This window comes from Equus asinus, chromosome 28 (genome assembly GCF_041296235.1).
Source record: "Equus asinus isolate D_3611 breed Donkey chromosome 28, EquAss-T2T_v2, whole genome shotgun sequence".
Lineage (NCBI taxonomy): Eukaryota > Metazoa > Chordata > Mammalia > Perissodactyla > Equidae > Equus > Equus asinus.
Genome location: NC_091817.1, coordinates 19926577 through 19942960, shown reverse-complemented (window position 1 = coordinate 19942960; position 16384 = coordinate 19926577). Strand labels below are relative to the sequence as shown.

General features: G+C 38.5%; 1 protein-coding gene across 2 annotated transcripts in view; it reads left to right on the top strand.

Moving 5' to 3' along the window:
* The window catches only part of TOX3 (TOX high mobility group box family member 3), a 102315-nt gene that overhangs the window by 74876 nt on the left and 11055 nt on the right, over positions 1-16384 (top strand). Inside the window, exons 3-4 of one of the 2 annotated variants that reach the window (XM_044761338.2) lie at positions 1800-2054; positions 14676-14945. In XM_044761338.2, the coding sequence (XP_044617273.1) occupies positions 1800-2054; positions 14676-14945 (525 nt within the window). The remainder of the gene's footprint in view (positions 1-1799; positions 2055-14675; positions 14946-16384) is intronic. The other variant, XM_044761340.2, reaches the window with a different exon arrangement.

The following is a 16384-nucleotide window of genomic DNA, read 5'->3' as shown; positions in this document are numbered from 1 at the left end:
CTTGATGTTTTCTGTCTGTGTCATGATTACCCTGACCATTTTTAAAGTACTTTAAATATTTATTGAAATAATATTTCAAGTGTTAATTACAGTGGTAATGAAAACAGCCAAATGCCACATATCAAGAATGAGTGTTTATCCGTATTGTTAATGTGATATGTTAGATTTCATTAAGCAGTAATGGGGTAGCAAATGAGTCACAAATTACAGTTGCATCTGTTACTAGACCACATTAGTGCCAAAGTAACGGCAAATGCAGCCATAGGGTTACGTTCATTAGCCAACCACGTTCATGGCCAATTCTTCCCTTTGTGTTTCAGAACTTGGAGTATCACAGTAAGAAACTGACATCTTTTGGGGGGATCATTGTTAGAATAAACATGTCAGAAAATCTAATCTTTCATTCTAGCTTTCAAATGTGTTATTTTGCTGTAATGTTTTGCATATATTGAATCTCCTAAGAACCTTAACATGTTCCATTGTCCCATCACAGACTCCCATGGCTTGTGACCTCTTTATTTCTGGTGAGATGCAAATCACAGTTGACAGGTTCTAGATGCAAGAAATGGTTTTTTTTCCTTGAGTTTGTTTGTATTTTGTCTCAAGTGGTTATTAAGTTATGTCATCATTGATAGTTTGAAGGAGGATGATTTTCAGCTCTGAAGTAGTTCTCTTAACTGATTATAGCAGATTCAAATTATCTTACACCAATTCATTCTTCAAAAAATACTATTAATAGTAAGTCAACTATAACTTTGACCCTCTGAGCTAGGAATAAAAAATATCTGAGTGGCTCCCCCCAACGTCTTCACCCCACCAACAATAACATCCTAGACCTTGGCCTTCCCATCCCACAAAATCCCAGTTCTACTGTAGGAGAGATGGTTAGTGTAGTTGAGCAAGGCAGCCCTGATTTACATCAGAAGGTCCTATTTAAAACACTATCTGTAATAATCTAGGTAGCAGGGAAGAAACAGTGCATTATTTACTTAGGTCTTGAGAAATAACGCTTGTCTTAGTAAGTCAGCAACGTCAATGGAGTTAGTACAGTGATATCAGTACATCTCCATGCTCGTTCTATAGCGTCTTTCAAAGTTAAAGACTGGTAGAAAATGTTCTGATAAATACATATCAAAATCTTCACATAAAAGAAAATAACTCTCCTTATAGTTTAAATAAAAGCACTGGAACCTTTTAATATATGCTCTGATATAATTCTTATATAAAATATTGTGTTAGAAATAGGAACAATTTCCATAGAAGCATTCACTGCACCTGGGAAATACCAATAAGGAAATTAAAAAAGCAAACCACAAATCTAATATTACTTGTTTTATACGTTGTGGCAGAAAGTAAATATGTGTAATGTTCACTTCTGGATTAATGTTGTGTGTGTGCACCACAAAATCATCAGCATTTTATGAAGCATGTGGATAATGTAAGCGGTTTGAGCTGTTTCACTAACATATCAATAAAGTGGCAATTTGTTATATCGCCAAATCTAATGTTGCTGATGCTCCAACTAACAACAAAGACAGATGTTGCTAATTAAGTACACATTAAAAAACTGTTAATACTGATACTCCATTAAAACCATATGATAATGAGACTTAAATCTTTAATCAGAATGATCAGCAAAACTTTATATGTGGAAATCTGTGTTTAAGATGTTTTCATTTGAGAAATAAATATTTGGCCTAGCTATGTAGTGTTTTTATGCAAAGTCTTTTTTTTCCTTCCAAGGAGAAATAAGATATAGGAACAGCTTATAAAAATATCTATATTCTGTTTCCTTTTAGCAGACATTCCATACGCCAAGCCTTGGGGATGAAGAGTTCGAAATCCCCCCGATCACGCCTCCTCCAGAGTCGGACCCCACCCTGGGCATGCCCGATGTGCTTCTACCCTTTCAAGGCCTCAGCGACCCGTTGCCTTCCCAGGGAAGCGAATTCACACCCCAGTTTCCCCCTCAAAGCCTGGATCTTCCTTCCATTACAATCTCAAGAAATCTCGTGGAACAAGATGGCGTGCTTCATAGCAGCGGGTTGCATATGGTAGGCACCAAATTTATTGTTGAAAGTATTTTTTTATCATTTGCACTTCTCATGGTAAAGCTCTGGGAGTCCATATTCTGAAACATGCTCCTGCCTGTCTTCTGGTGGACATGTGGATTGTTCTTCCTCGCGCCATTTAAACACAGGTGCCAGAGGAATCCCTGGTTTGGACAAGAGGATATTGAGTTGGTTGACAGTCACGTGAAAGCGGATGACCCAACAAAATCCTTCTGATTTGAAATGATTTTTAAGAAGTCTGATTCATTGGTTTGGAAGCAGCCAATCTTCCCTTGCCTTTGGCTTACCAGAGGTGTGCTTGAGTTGAAAGTTAGCCAGGAGAGATTTTAGAAATGGAAACCCTCATCAGGTGCCTAGGTTTTTTGCATTTGTTGGATTATAACGTAATGTTTATGATACATGATTTACTCCTACCTCAAATGAAATATCAAACTGTGATAAAGAGAAAGGGAAAAAGAATAATTTCTTATAACCAGCAGAGGAAAATATAGAGTGGGTGATTGTGTGAAATATACCTAATTGTGTTATTTATTGTTGTAAACATCGACTAAGGCACTCTAGAGAGCCAGGATTACTAATGCAATAATTTTGGTTCTATTTTTCTTAGTGTGCAATTATAGTCAGCAATCACCAGAGTAAATCTGCTTAAGTATTTTAAACTCTTCTGCTGGGATTGTTTTTTTCCACCATCATATATAATGCATTTGTGTCTATCTAGGTGAGATACTAAACAGATATTTTAAAACAAGATTAATAGTTTAGGGGGCCTTTTTTTTTAACCTTGATAAAATGAAACAGATGTGTTGGTATAACACAAAACAAATCCTATTGCTTGTTTACATATTTCTCTGCACATTAGGACCATGCCAGTGATGTTTATTGGTTTCATTGTTAATTCCCCAGATAACAACAGATGATTGCGAAGTATGCAGTGGATTAGCGGTGCAAAGATTCAGTGTGCTCTCTGAAATATGAGATTACTTTCCCAAATAGGATTGCGGCAACATAATTTTCTTTGCCTGTGATCTTTTGTGTTTGAGCTGAACATCAGGGTTTTTATTTTTACTTTTTTGTCAGAAAAGAATGTGGTGAACAGTCGGGAAATGGTCATTAAGTATTCATAAACGTTCCTCGCCACCACAAATAATTGTTTCCTGTGGACTTTCTTACATTTTTGTCCCTTTGACACCAGAATGGAGGGTTCGGTCCTCTGTTCCTCTACAATCAGGCTTGCAAAGTTGTGCCTGGGAATTAATAAAAATAAAAAGGGTGTTTAGGCACCAGGGGAGTTTGCCAGGGTTCACCATGATTCATAGATGCTCAGCGAGAATCATTTAAGTTGCAGAAATAGTTAAAAGACCATATAATGCATGCTAAAATGTGTACTTTATTAAATTGGTAAATATTTATTAATAATATAAGAGAATCTGCCTTTAAATTAAACATCTGATGAATTACCTTGCCTTAAAGCTATAAAACTGTTATTGCTGCTATAAAAAAGTGTAAAGGAGGCATTTTGACTATGAAATTTCATTTCATGGTCAATTGAATTTACTATATTGGAAAGAACTAAAGATGGAATCATAAAATAATTATGATATTCACATACACTTAAAGAACAATGCTTTCACGGACTGGCGTTGGGAGAGACGACTCAATTTTTAATGCTTCTTTTGTAATGTATTGCTAATCACTAAAGCAGTTGAATTATTTCATTGATTTTTAAAAGTATAAGTACTCTAGCTAAGTGCATGCTGTTGTCATGGTGTTTGCATGGACCTCATGACATTTATTGGTGCCTTTCTGAAGTTTTGCTGAATCTGAATGATATTTATTTTGGCTTGAAACAAACTAATCTTGTTGAAAATTCTAGTAGAATTTCACCTTGAAGAAATGTCATGGGATTTTAAATCACAAATGTTGGAAAAAATAAAATGTACTAGGACAGAATTATGATGAATACAATGTGTCGTTGGCTTTGTTCTATGTACTACCTGACATGTTCACCTATAAACTTGAATTCAGAATCGCCAGAGGCATGGTTAAAAATAGGTTATGTCAAGGTTCTTCTAAATCTCCCTCCGGGTACCGAGTTGGCTGGCTCCATCGTAATGCTCCACAGCAGCTCCTCGGAGATTTCCCTTAGGAAGGTCACCAGAAAAATAATAAATAATACTTTATACATCATGCATTCGGCTTCCCAGTGTGCATTGGCTATTTCATACCTTATGCAAGTAAGAAGTTTTATTATCCAAATGAATATGGCTGTCTGTTAAGAATTGCCATGGTGAATTAAGACTATCATCTAAGAAGAAAAGCCAGCCTGTTATGTTGTATCGAACCAGCTTTTCTTCAGAGCTCCATGGGTTTTCCTTTAGAAAGAGTGACAGTTCGTCACATTACTGATTAGCTGCATTTTTTGTTGGCAACAAACACAACATGTTTATCTTCCTTAAATTTATGCCATTATATTTAAAAACAGAAAGCAGGAACAAAAAGGGGGGATTAAAAAGAGTCCAATGATTAGCATGCACATTTCAAAATATGCAAATAATGCCCTGGTATTCAAAAGCAAATTGTTGAAAAATTGAAAGTCGATGCATTTGTGACTTCAAAGAACAACCTTGATTTGCTTGCTGTGGATACGTATATTTTAAAACAGGATGTGGTTGGCAAGTAGAAATCAACAGTGTGTTTTGTTTGGGTTAAAAATTCTTTACCTCTAAGCATTTTTGTCAATTCACATGATCATCTGGAAATTATTTTAATCTACAAAAGATTGCAATTCTAAAAATCTACAATGTGCGCTCTGAAAGGTTTTTTTTTTTTTAACACCTCTCTATAATCTACCCAGCCTGCTGAGTAGCATTGACATCAGTAGTACATCAATTTCAGAAAGTGGATTATTTTTACTAGACAGCTATTGTGACATATTGGGTCAGTCATAAATGAAAGATATTCATGCAAGCATGCAATACTTGTAATGAAGTCTCACTCTGACCTTCTGTATGATTGATTCTGTAATTTAGTTTTCTCAGGCAGTGCCTGAAATGAAATGAAATCATGTTGAACAAGTTTTGAATACCCACAGTGCACCAGGAGAAGAAAAATCTGCAGCCCCAGAGGCTTGAGAGAGAGCAGCTGAACGATTTATCTCTATGCTATTATAGCCTTTGCCAGCATTCAACATTTCTTTTTTTTTTCTTATTTGGCTTAAGTACTTAATTCTGCAGGTAGCTGTAAATGGGAAAATAAAATGCTGTTCAGATTTAAAATGACAGGACAGGAGTATGTGCAGGGGACTGATAAAATATCTTGAATAGAACTGACCTTTCATGTAGCTGAAAGTTACTGGGGGATTCATCCTCATAATTACCATATAGATTATTTTTATTTCTTTCCTGCAATGAAACATTTCAGAGAGCAGTAGTGCTGATTGAATGAAAATTGAACTTGTTAACATTCTTTTCAGCTTAGCCTGTTGTACATAACAGAAGGTTAGCTTTGATGAATTTCAAAATTCTCTTTGATATCCAAGAAACAGACAGTAAAATAATTGTCTCTAGTCTGATATTTTGTGTGCCCCCCAAAAGAGACTTTATAAACACACTGATAATTCACTTACTTTTTCTTCATACATTATATTTCATGTTTAGAGGACTGACATGTGCTGTTTTGATCATGCCTTGCATTTAATTGTGATAGCACCTAGGTATAGAAACTGCTACACTGGTGCTCTGGGAATATCAAACATAGCGTTAGAAAATTGAAAAGTTGGAAGTGAGGGAGGTATATTTGAGTATGGTAGTCTCTGTACCTGTTAAGGAAAGAGAAAGCTCTATAGAAGATAGGCACATAGAGAAGAAAATTATAAGGTTTTAAAATATTCGTAAGACTCTTAAGTCATAATCCAGACAGATACCAATTTTGATCAGAAAAATGGGAATAGATCAAAATAACACATCTCAAATAACCAGGTTTACTTTAGAAGTTTTTATTTTTCATACAGTCATTTAGTATGGCTCTAAGTTTGAAGTAGAATTATTTTTGTTTTGACAAAATGATTTTCATGCCATTTTTATACTTTTAAAAATCTTACATTAAGAGAAATAGCAGACTTTCAATTAATACATTGTTTTAGCAATGATGCTTAATGTGTTACAGATAAAACAGTTATTTCATGGGTCATTAATGTGTTTAATGCGTGGAACGTTCTATTAAAACAAGCCCTGATTATTGTTATGAACATGTTCATTGCCATTGTCAATAGATGCTGCAGAGCTGGGTTCCACAGGATGAGTACCATTTAGCCATTGGGGGACCAACAATTTCTCATACAAATTGAATGATTACTTCAGTGATGTTTATTTTTTGGTCAAAAAATATTTTTATTGTAAATTAACAATAGAAAAGTCACAACTTACGTAAGCAAAAAACTCACTTGGAGTGGAATAGGACCTATCTTATCTGTTCCAAGCCCGAATTATAAAATTGAAACTATAATAAGCTTCAGCAAATATTTACTGAGGACCTACTAAGTGCTACAGATTGTTCCTAATAATTAGAGGCTGATTATGCTATTTATAAAATTTTCTTGCTTGCCGGTATCTCTTCCATGTAATAAAAAAAATTCAGATTCTGATTACTGCTTTAAAGATGCTTTTCGTCAAAAGTCAACTTTAATTTGGCTGTTACTATATACCTGACAATTGGGGGCCCAGATGCCCAGGCCACAGACATTTTTACAAGTTGCCTTTCTTTGTAAAGCAAATAGCCTTGTACCATACACAGCTTAAAATAAATATTCTTTAGTCTTGGCCTGTAAATACCTACTGACCCTGAACAGATGAGTGTTGTCTTTAAGGCTGAATTAACTTTAGAGTTTTCTACCAAAGCGGGAACGTGTTGCAAACTTCTGCTAAACGCGATTAGCTCTTGTGAAGTGCGACACGTGATTACTTGCTTGATTTATAACATTCAAGGAGAAGTGTTATTAGAAAGTTACGCTGTGATTTATTTCCCTGTGCCGTGTTTCTAACATATATAATCCATAGTCATCTACTCTTCTGTAGTCACGCTGGATCTTCCCAGTGGGGCAGCAGAGACACATTTGACATCACTCAGGTTCCTGAATGGAACTGGCATGGCGGCTCAGACCCCTTTTAGAGGGATGAGAGGCACTCTCTGTGCCATTGCCCCATTTTCTTTTGTTCACAGCTCTTGTCTCCCTTTGACGTGATCTCCTTGGTGTGTTTACGGCCTGTCTTCTCCCCTCGCCTGTCTCATTTGCTGCCTGGAACAGTGTCTGGGCTGGAATACACTGGGCTCTCAATAAATATTTTATTTGTTGAATATATGAATGAGTGAAATGAGAATGAAAGAATATTTATTTGTTATTAAGAATGTACCTTGACTACTAAATTAAAAAGGAAGGGAAAGGGTTTAAAGTATAAACAGCTGTAAAAATGGAATGCCTCTTTAAAATTTTAATTTAGGACTGAATAAAATAAGCACAGAGCTGACTCCCTGGCAAAACAAAGGAGTTACAGTGTTTATGAGTGAAATACCGTTAAGTGTTTTATGATAAACTCGTAATTTTATTTTGCTAAGAAACTATTAATTAACTTTTGGGAAGACTGTTTTTCACAAAACGTTCATGTGTAGGTATGTTTGATTATAACTCTGAGAGTAGTTATTAAGTAAAAATTATCTATTTCAGTGGAAGATATTTTGATGAAGTTAAAGTTTGTGGTAGCTAGGTCTGTAATTATCATTGGTATGCATTTCGCATAACTATGTCTGTTTCAGGTTCTGTTGGGGTTAAGAAGATCCTAGCTATGCGTAACTATTGATTGATCGTTATTAATTTGGAAATCAAATTTTAACATTGCTATAGGACACAACTAAATAATTGAGCATAAAATTACTGACTTGAATTTCATGTTTGCAGTTCTCTGATATTTATTAATATGAAGCAATTTTTATTAGTGATAATTGCTTAATTACTCCATTTCTCAAGAAATATTGATTAAAAAACTGGCACAGTAAAAATGCATTTAGTCACACTCTCTAATACATTTGCGTTGTTTGCTTCTTAATTAGATGTTATCCTCTATTATGAAAACCTAACATTGGATCGTTACAGAGAATATTTATTTGTAAATGTGGAGGAAAGGTGCATTTAACACATTTGCATATTACATTTTTTTTAAATCCTTTATGATAGACCCAGATGGAAGTAAGCACCATTGTAATGAGTAAAAATAGGTATAACAATGTGTGATGTTTAAAGTAAAAAATCAGTTTGAAAGTTTATATCTTACATTTGCAAGAGAAACCAAAGCACAATACAGGAGGAGGACATGTAATTCTGTACCCCTGAGTGTGCCCTGCACAGATGCACGCCAGGGCCCAGGGAAGGGGGCTCACACCTCCATGACGTCATGGGGAAGCTGGTCCTTGCTCCAGAGGCCTGAAAGAATGAGTGAAAAGATTTAACTGCGTAGGGGAGGTAGAGTTTTCTGAGCTAAGGAAGAACGTCGAGGTCTACCCAGTCTCCTCCCCGGGGCCCCCAGAACCCCACATATCTTCTCTGAAGTCTGGATGAGGTGTGATCATAACATAGTGATTTACACAGTCAAGATGTTTTTCACCTTTCAGTTCTCTTTCAGGCTTCAGTCATGGAGAAGGTCTCAGTTTGGGGCTAATAAGACTTTTACACCTCTCTTTCATCCTTTTTAAATAAGAGAAAGCAGAACTCTAACCCAGAGCCTTAGACAGGCCCCCATGTTTAGACTGACTGTAAAGATGTTCTTTTCTTTTCTTTGTATTTATTTGACATTCCACTGATCACAGGTGATCCCGGTTTTTCATTTCTGCTAGTGATCTAAAATTTCCTTTTTAATATAAAATTATTTGGATTTTAACAGTGCATTCAAATGATTAATGTTTAGTAATAGACTGGGTTTCAGGCAAGGGACTGCTACCAGAAATATCCATTCCTTGGTTTCCTGTTTAAAAAAAGACAAAGAGGCTCTTTCATCAGGTGGAGAGAGAAGCAAGCCTCAGCTGAGCACCCCCCCCCGCCTTCCAAGACATGCACAAGCCATCGAGGCCTCGGCCAGCAGGGCTTTGTCGAATTGTACTTATGGGCAAATAGGAGGCGATGCGCTTCCTCTTAGAACGTTTCATGAAGTCCGTGGCCTGCCCATTCTGCTTGACCTTCTCTGATGCAAAGATTAATCCTTGAGTAGTCTTCAAAACCTAGGTTGAGGTGTTCGACTGTATGTTTGTGTTTAAACAAAATCAAATTGTCCACAGTTGATTTAGACGGGTTGCCCATGAGGCATGATCGGGTCGTATTTATTGCAATGAATAACCCGACTAGATAGATACCAAGGCTTTAAACTTTTGATGGCGTCCTTCTACTCTGTGAATAAAATCCAGACTTCCCAGGATGGATCACAAGACCTGTCACTTTATGGCCATTCCTGGCCTCGCCGGCTTCAGAGCCAGCCTTGCTTGTCCTAGCCCAGGAACACTGGCCTCTCCTTTACTTACCCATGATGTGCTTTCTCATGCCCTGGGCCTTCGCACTTGCTCTTCGCTGTCTGGGAGGCTCCTCCCTCTTTTCTGGCTCAGTTAACTTCTACTCCCCCTTTATACTTCAGCTCAATGGGTCACCTCCTCAGGGAAGCATCCCCTGATTTCTCTGTTGTGCCTGATCTGGCCCATTCCCGTCTCTCCAATCCCATTGCATTTCACTCTTTGCCTTGCCTGCCCTGCTACCTTCTGTCCCAGCCTGTTTGTCATTTCTCAAGCATGCCAAGCTCTTCCCACCTCAGACTTTGCACATGCTGTTCCCTCTGCCTGGAACATGGTTTCTCCTCATTTCCTGGTTGGCTCCTCCTCATCCTTTAGGTCTCAGCTCAGATATCATCTCCGAGAGGCCTTTCCTACTGACCTAATCAGACTTAGCTGCCCTCCCCACAATACTTTTTTTTTTCCGTATAACCTACTTATTTTCTTCAAAGTATTTATCACAATTTGAATCTTATTTATCTACATCTTCTGTTTTTACGAACAGGATATAGGATTTGGACACGCCCTTCTCCTTCCCCACTGCCCCAAGAAGATGATTTCCATATTTATCTAATAAAGTAGTTCTCAAATGAGGGGGAGTTGGCCTCCCACGGGACTTATGCCACCATCTGGAGCCATTTCCGTTGTCACCAAATGACGTTGGTTGCCACCCTCCTGGTGGGGGTGGGGAGGCTCCTGGAATCTAGTGGGTAGAGATCCGAGATGCCCCTCCCCCAAGAAAGAATTATCCAGACCAAAATGTCAGTCTTGCCGGGGTTGAGAAACTCTTATCTAATAACATCAGAGGACAGAGTGAGACCAAGAAGAGAGACTGGGTTGTTCCCAAATGATGAGCAACTTAGGAAATGATACAAGTGAACCCTACACATAAAATGTGATTATGAAAGGAGCTGAAGACGCCGCCAGTGTTCAGCTCTTACTGTGAGGTACGCTAGTGGCCATCTCTCCTAACCCACTAGTTGCTTTGCCTTTTAGCGATCATTGGTAAATCTTTCAAGGCTGAAATTTAATAAGTGAGAAGTAATAATTTACAAAAATGCATTAAATTTCTTAGGGCTGTGTTGTCCACGGTTACACATTTCCTTATCATGCTGGGAAAAATTGTGAGCTGTTTTGAAGGAGTATATATAAATTATTCTTGCCTACACTTTGTCATAGTAAATGTATTAGTCCATTCTAAATTATGTTTAATTAGAGTAATGTTGAAAAGAATCGCCTGATAATTTTCTAGTTTTCAAAGTTATGAGCGTTGGTATGTTGGCTTCTCTGGCCTGACCCATAGGAGGTGCTCGATAAATACTTTGAAACTGAGCTGACACCATTCTCTTTTGAAGTGGGAATCCTAAAATCAAGGAGACTTCCTTTAAAGTTACCTTTCTTACGGAAAATGATTGGAGCAGCTCAGGATCCCAAGTTCCCCAAGGCAGTTGTTAGTAATTGGTGGCCCTAAAGGAACTGGAATCTCTAAAGAGACGTTTTCACCATTAATCTTCCTATACTGTAATCCTCACACATAGGAAGTTATCATCAGATAACTGTGGACGATGGGAAGTGTTAGCAGATTTTGATGCATCGATTATGTGGTTCAGAGGTTACTTGAAAATAGTTTAGAGGTCCTTGGTGTCTTGTCTTGTGGGAGATGAGAAAGATGGGACCCACATTTTTTAGATCTGAAAACTATGTGGATGGCTCTAAGTTTTGGCAGGGCCCTGGCCCCACCACCAGCATTCTTCAGGCCTGGTTTGCACTCTGTCCCCCCTGCAGAAGAACCCCCCTCCCTTTTTTTCTAATGAAATGTTATGAAGAATCTCGATTTCTAACACAAATGAAAAGGAGTTGCTTTCCTTAAAGGGGAATGATGGCGGTCGGGAGCCCAGAGCCCCATTCATCTCTCTCTCTGTCGATACTTGCCTCCGCCCTTGAGGCCCGTGGCTCCTTAGAGCACAGTTTTTCCATCAGCCCATCACTAGCCAGCTCCATGGCCTGGGGAATCACTCTTAGCTAAGAGTGGGTATAATAGTATCTAGTTTGGAAGCTCTTTAGAGGATTGAATTGGAGAATGCATGTTAAGCTTGGCACAAATAGTGGCACATGCTAAACATACAATAAATGTTTCTTTTTAGTATACTGAACCTTTGCTGTTGGTCAACAGGAGCTCTCCAGCAACCGGGTCCATAATAAAGGTGTAAATTTCAGATGGAATTCAGCAAGAGCTGACGAAACCAAGAAAACTTGCTGCTTGGCCTTCTGTTTGACCATGAGATGCGTATGAAATGCTATAGGTGGGGAGGAGTCAGCCAAGTGTCTGTACGTGCTGATTTCACAGGCATTGGGGTAAAGAGCAGAGTGACTCCTCTGTGAATGAGAAAGCTGCGCGAGTCAGGTCCTCGTACTTCAGGGCCATGCCAGCTGACGAATTTATTACCATATAGCCAGAATTAAAATAGTTCATTTAAATGTACTCTGGAAGTTGCTGGTAGATACTTTAAAACATCTAGATTTAAATGACTACAAGGACTTTGAAAAGCATTCTGAAGGATGTATATATGGAGAGCAAAATTAAGAATAAGATAGCTCAATTGACAGTAGTTGGGGGGTGGAAATGACGTAAGCAAGCAGTGGTGAAACTTCAAAAGAACACAGAAGAGTGGACAGTCAGCTCAAATTTTTGAGGAGAAATGGCCAAATGTATGGTAGAATGCTCATCAGAAAAAATTAGGACAAACTGATCATGTAAAACCCACTTTTGTGATACAAATGTGCAGGACGCCTGCCAATTGAATGTAATATTTTAAGAACAGTGGAGAGAATATTATCAGTGAGACAAGGAAGAATGGGATGATTCTGATAACATGTGACTCATTTTTCCAGGCTTCCACAGCAATTTAATAACTCAGAAGTTATTAAGAAATGGGAAGTTTATATTTTAATATTAAACTCTAGCAATTTGCTACAGACTATTTTAACTGCTTATCTATCTTCCTTTTAATTTTTCCTGACTAAAGTGTTTTAGATTTTATTAATTTTGTTTTGTTTTTATAAGTGGAAAAAGTTAAGATGCTCCCCTCCTCACCCTTCTAGTCCTACTCCTTATAATGTAACCATTGTTAAGGGTTTGAATTTTTTTTGTTTTTAACAGAAAAGGGCTATACTCTATAATTATTTTGCAACTTGCTTTTTTCATTTACTGTAACTTGGATATCACTGCAAGGTAGTCATTCTCAACTGGGAGCAGTTTTGCGCCCCAGGGGGCAATGTTTGGAGACATTTTTGATTGTCCTGACTGGTGGGCAGAGGGAGGTTGCTACTGGCATCTAGGAGGTAGAGGCCAGGGTTGCTATAAACATCCTATAATGCAAAGGACAGCCCCCACAACAAAGCATTGTCTGGTCCAAAATGTCAATAGAACCAAGATTGAGAAACCCTGCACATAATACATAAATCTAATTCGTTATTTTAAAAAGCTTCATAATACTTTGTAGTGTAGGTCGATTATAATTTATTAGCTAGTTAGCTATTGATAGTTATAGCTTCTTATTTAGTGGCATTTATATATTTAACATTAAGAGACCAAATGCTTCAATTTAGTTATTTTACAATTCATTTGTTTCTTTAAAGAGCAAAAATAAGCCTTATCAGAAAGACTCAAAGGAGGAACGGTTAAGCATTCATGGGCTCATGTACAAAATTAGATTCTGGGTCACCGTGAGTCAAGAGAATTTGGTTTCAATAAAATCAGAGACTCACTCTAAATGACAAGTCTTAAAGTCGTTTGAAAAGCATGTGTTCAGATTTTGATTCTTTGGAATTAAAAAAAAGCAGCAGCAGCAACAACTCTAAAGTCTTTTCCATGGCTGCCCAAAATAGAGAAGTCTGCTTTTGAAGTGACTGCAGTAACTTTCAGAGAAGCTAATTTTGATGATCTCTACCTCTTCCTTATACATATTTTTTAAAATCCATTAGTCTATTAAATCGTGGTGGGTTGAACAAAAGAAAACCAAGCAGGATTAAGATGAAAAAAGTGATATCCAATCCTAAAGGCATTGAATGACTTCCAGATGCCGTTGACAGTGTAATTGAGAGTCAGAATGACCCTCTGGCTAACCGCAGAGAGTTTTAGAGAAAAGACGCCCCGGGGCGGACAGATGTTCCTCTGTGCTTCTCCAGCCCATTCTTTGAACGCGTCACATGCATTCCTGGAAGGATCAAGTAGAGCCCTGATCCTGCCCTTCTGTGGAGGTGGGTGACGGTGGGGAACCAGGGCTGTGTGTGAGAAGGATGGCAAGCCAGTAGGCGAGCCTGAAGACATTGGACTTCTGCTTCCGCCCTTCCCTTGTCATCAGTGTCCTCAAGAAGAAGCAAGCGCTGGAAATTTATCTTTCCTTCGCTAATAGTCTTTTATTATTATTTTTTTATCTTGTCTAATGACAATTCTATAGTGAAATAGACTAGACTAGCTAAGTGGAGCTTTGTGCTTTTGACCTTTCCACTTTTTGGCATGAGTCCTTAGTTAATAAATTAATAGAGACCATCATCCAGGGATAGGTCAGACTGATCAAAATTGCAGCAGGTCAGACCTATCTAAGGAGCTGGCTGCTAACGTTATAAGTTGATTGATTTTTTTTTCTTTTTTTAAATTGAAATATAATTGCCACATAACTTACTAGTTTCAGGTGTACAATATAATGATACAGTATTTGTGTCTATTGCAAAATGATCACCACAATAAGTCTGGTTAACATCTGTCACCATATGTTACAAGATTTTTGTGGGTGTGTAATGAGAACTTTTAAGATCTACTCTCTTAGCAACTTGCAAATATGTAATATGGTATTATTAACTGTAGTCCCCATGCTGCACATTACATCCCCATGACTTACTCTATATCTGGAAGTTGGTGCTTTTTGACCCCCCTTCACCCATTTCACCCACCCCAACCCCACCCACATGAGTTCATTGATTTGGGGAAAAACTAAAAGAGTTTCCTTCCTCGATTTTTAGGATCAGAGCCACACACAAGTTTCACAGTACCGTCAGGATCCGTCCTTGGTCATGAGGTCCATCGCCCACATGACCGATGCTGCTCGCTCTGGGATCATGCCTCCTGCCCAGCTCACCACCATCAACCAGTCTCAGCTCAGCGCCCAGCTGGGGTTGAATTTGGGAGGTGCCAGTATGCCCCACACCTCTCCTTCACCTCCTGCCAGCAAATCGGCAACTCCGTCTCCTTCCAGCTCCATCAATGAAGAGGATGCTGATGAATCCAACAGAGTAAGTGAACTGCCTCAGTATGGAACCTACCGGAGAATTGGGGATCACCCCATGCTGATGGCTCTGAATTTCGTTCATGGTATTACCTTCTTTTTCGTCATGGATTTGGAGGAGCATTTCAACTTAGGACAGCTTAATTTTTTTTCTTCACTCTTATTTATTTTCTGTGGAAGGTATATTCAACTGGAAATTGGGAGATTTGGCTTCTCCTACTAGTTGAAAGGCACTGAGCAAGTCATTTAACTCTTGAAGGCCTAATTTTCCTAATCTGCTAAAGGGAAGGCTTGCGCTAGACTCTCCAGGAATTCTGAACCGCTCTGGTTCTGAGTTAATGTCCATGTGGATAAGTTTCATCCAGTTGGTTGGCTAAACTGCTGCCACATTTGACAGTCTTGCATCTTTGGTAATGTTTATCAGTTAGTAAGTTCTAATGATTTTTCGTCTCTGCTTTTGTCATGGAAAATGTATATTATTCAAATATATATAGTTTGGGGGCCAGCCTGGTGGTGCAGCCGTTACGGTCACACATTCCACCTCAGTGGCCCGAGGTTGGCCAGATCGGATCCCAGCTGCGGACCTACGCACCCGTTGTCAGGCCATGCTGTGGCAGGCGTCCCATGTATAAAGCAGAGGAAGATGGGCACGGATGTGAGCTCAGGGCCAGTCTTCCTTAGCAAAAATGAGGAGGATTGGCAGCAGATGTTAGCTCAGGGCTAATCTTCCTCAAAATAAATAAGCAAATATATATAGTTTGAAATGAAAACTTAGTTGCAAGTATGACTTTTCTGAATGCCTAGAAAAGTATTACGTTTCATTCAAGTTATTTATTCTAGGTGTATAATTACTCATTCCTTATTCATTCTGTGTTGTACACCTACTCTGTGCTTGGCATTTTACTTATTTCTGATGATATCAAGATTTATAAGAGAATTACTACCTATGGGGCTCCCCGCTGGGGATGCAGAGCAATGTTTAAAACTAGCTGCGGATGTGATTAGTGGCATAATTGATGTGTCTGCTGTGCTGAGATTGTCATCGATTCTGCTTGGGAGAGGGATTTGAGGAAAACTTTATTGGGAAGGTGTTATTTGAATTAGGTCTAAGAGGATACATAAAAGTTTGTGAGGCAGAAGACAGAGGCAGGCATGCTGGCAGAGGGAGCGGTGGAAGCACGTGTCAATTTATGGTATCATGACAGTTTGATCTGGGGGAGGAAAGAAATAGGAGTTGACAGAAATGGCTGAAAGGTGGGAGCCTTTCTCCTGTTGGTAATTGAGAGCTGATTAATTATTTGCATAGAGGGATGGCATAAGCAAGTTTGTGCTTTCAGAAAGGTAACTTTGGCTGTAGCTAGAATGCATTATAAAGGGAGGGACCAGAGAAAAGGAAACCAATTAGAAGACTCTTTTGTTATGAAGTGTTTCATTTTAGCAAAGGAA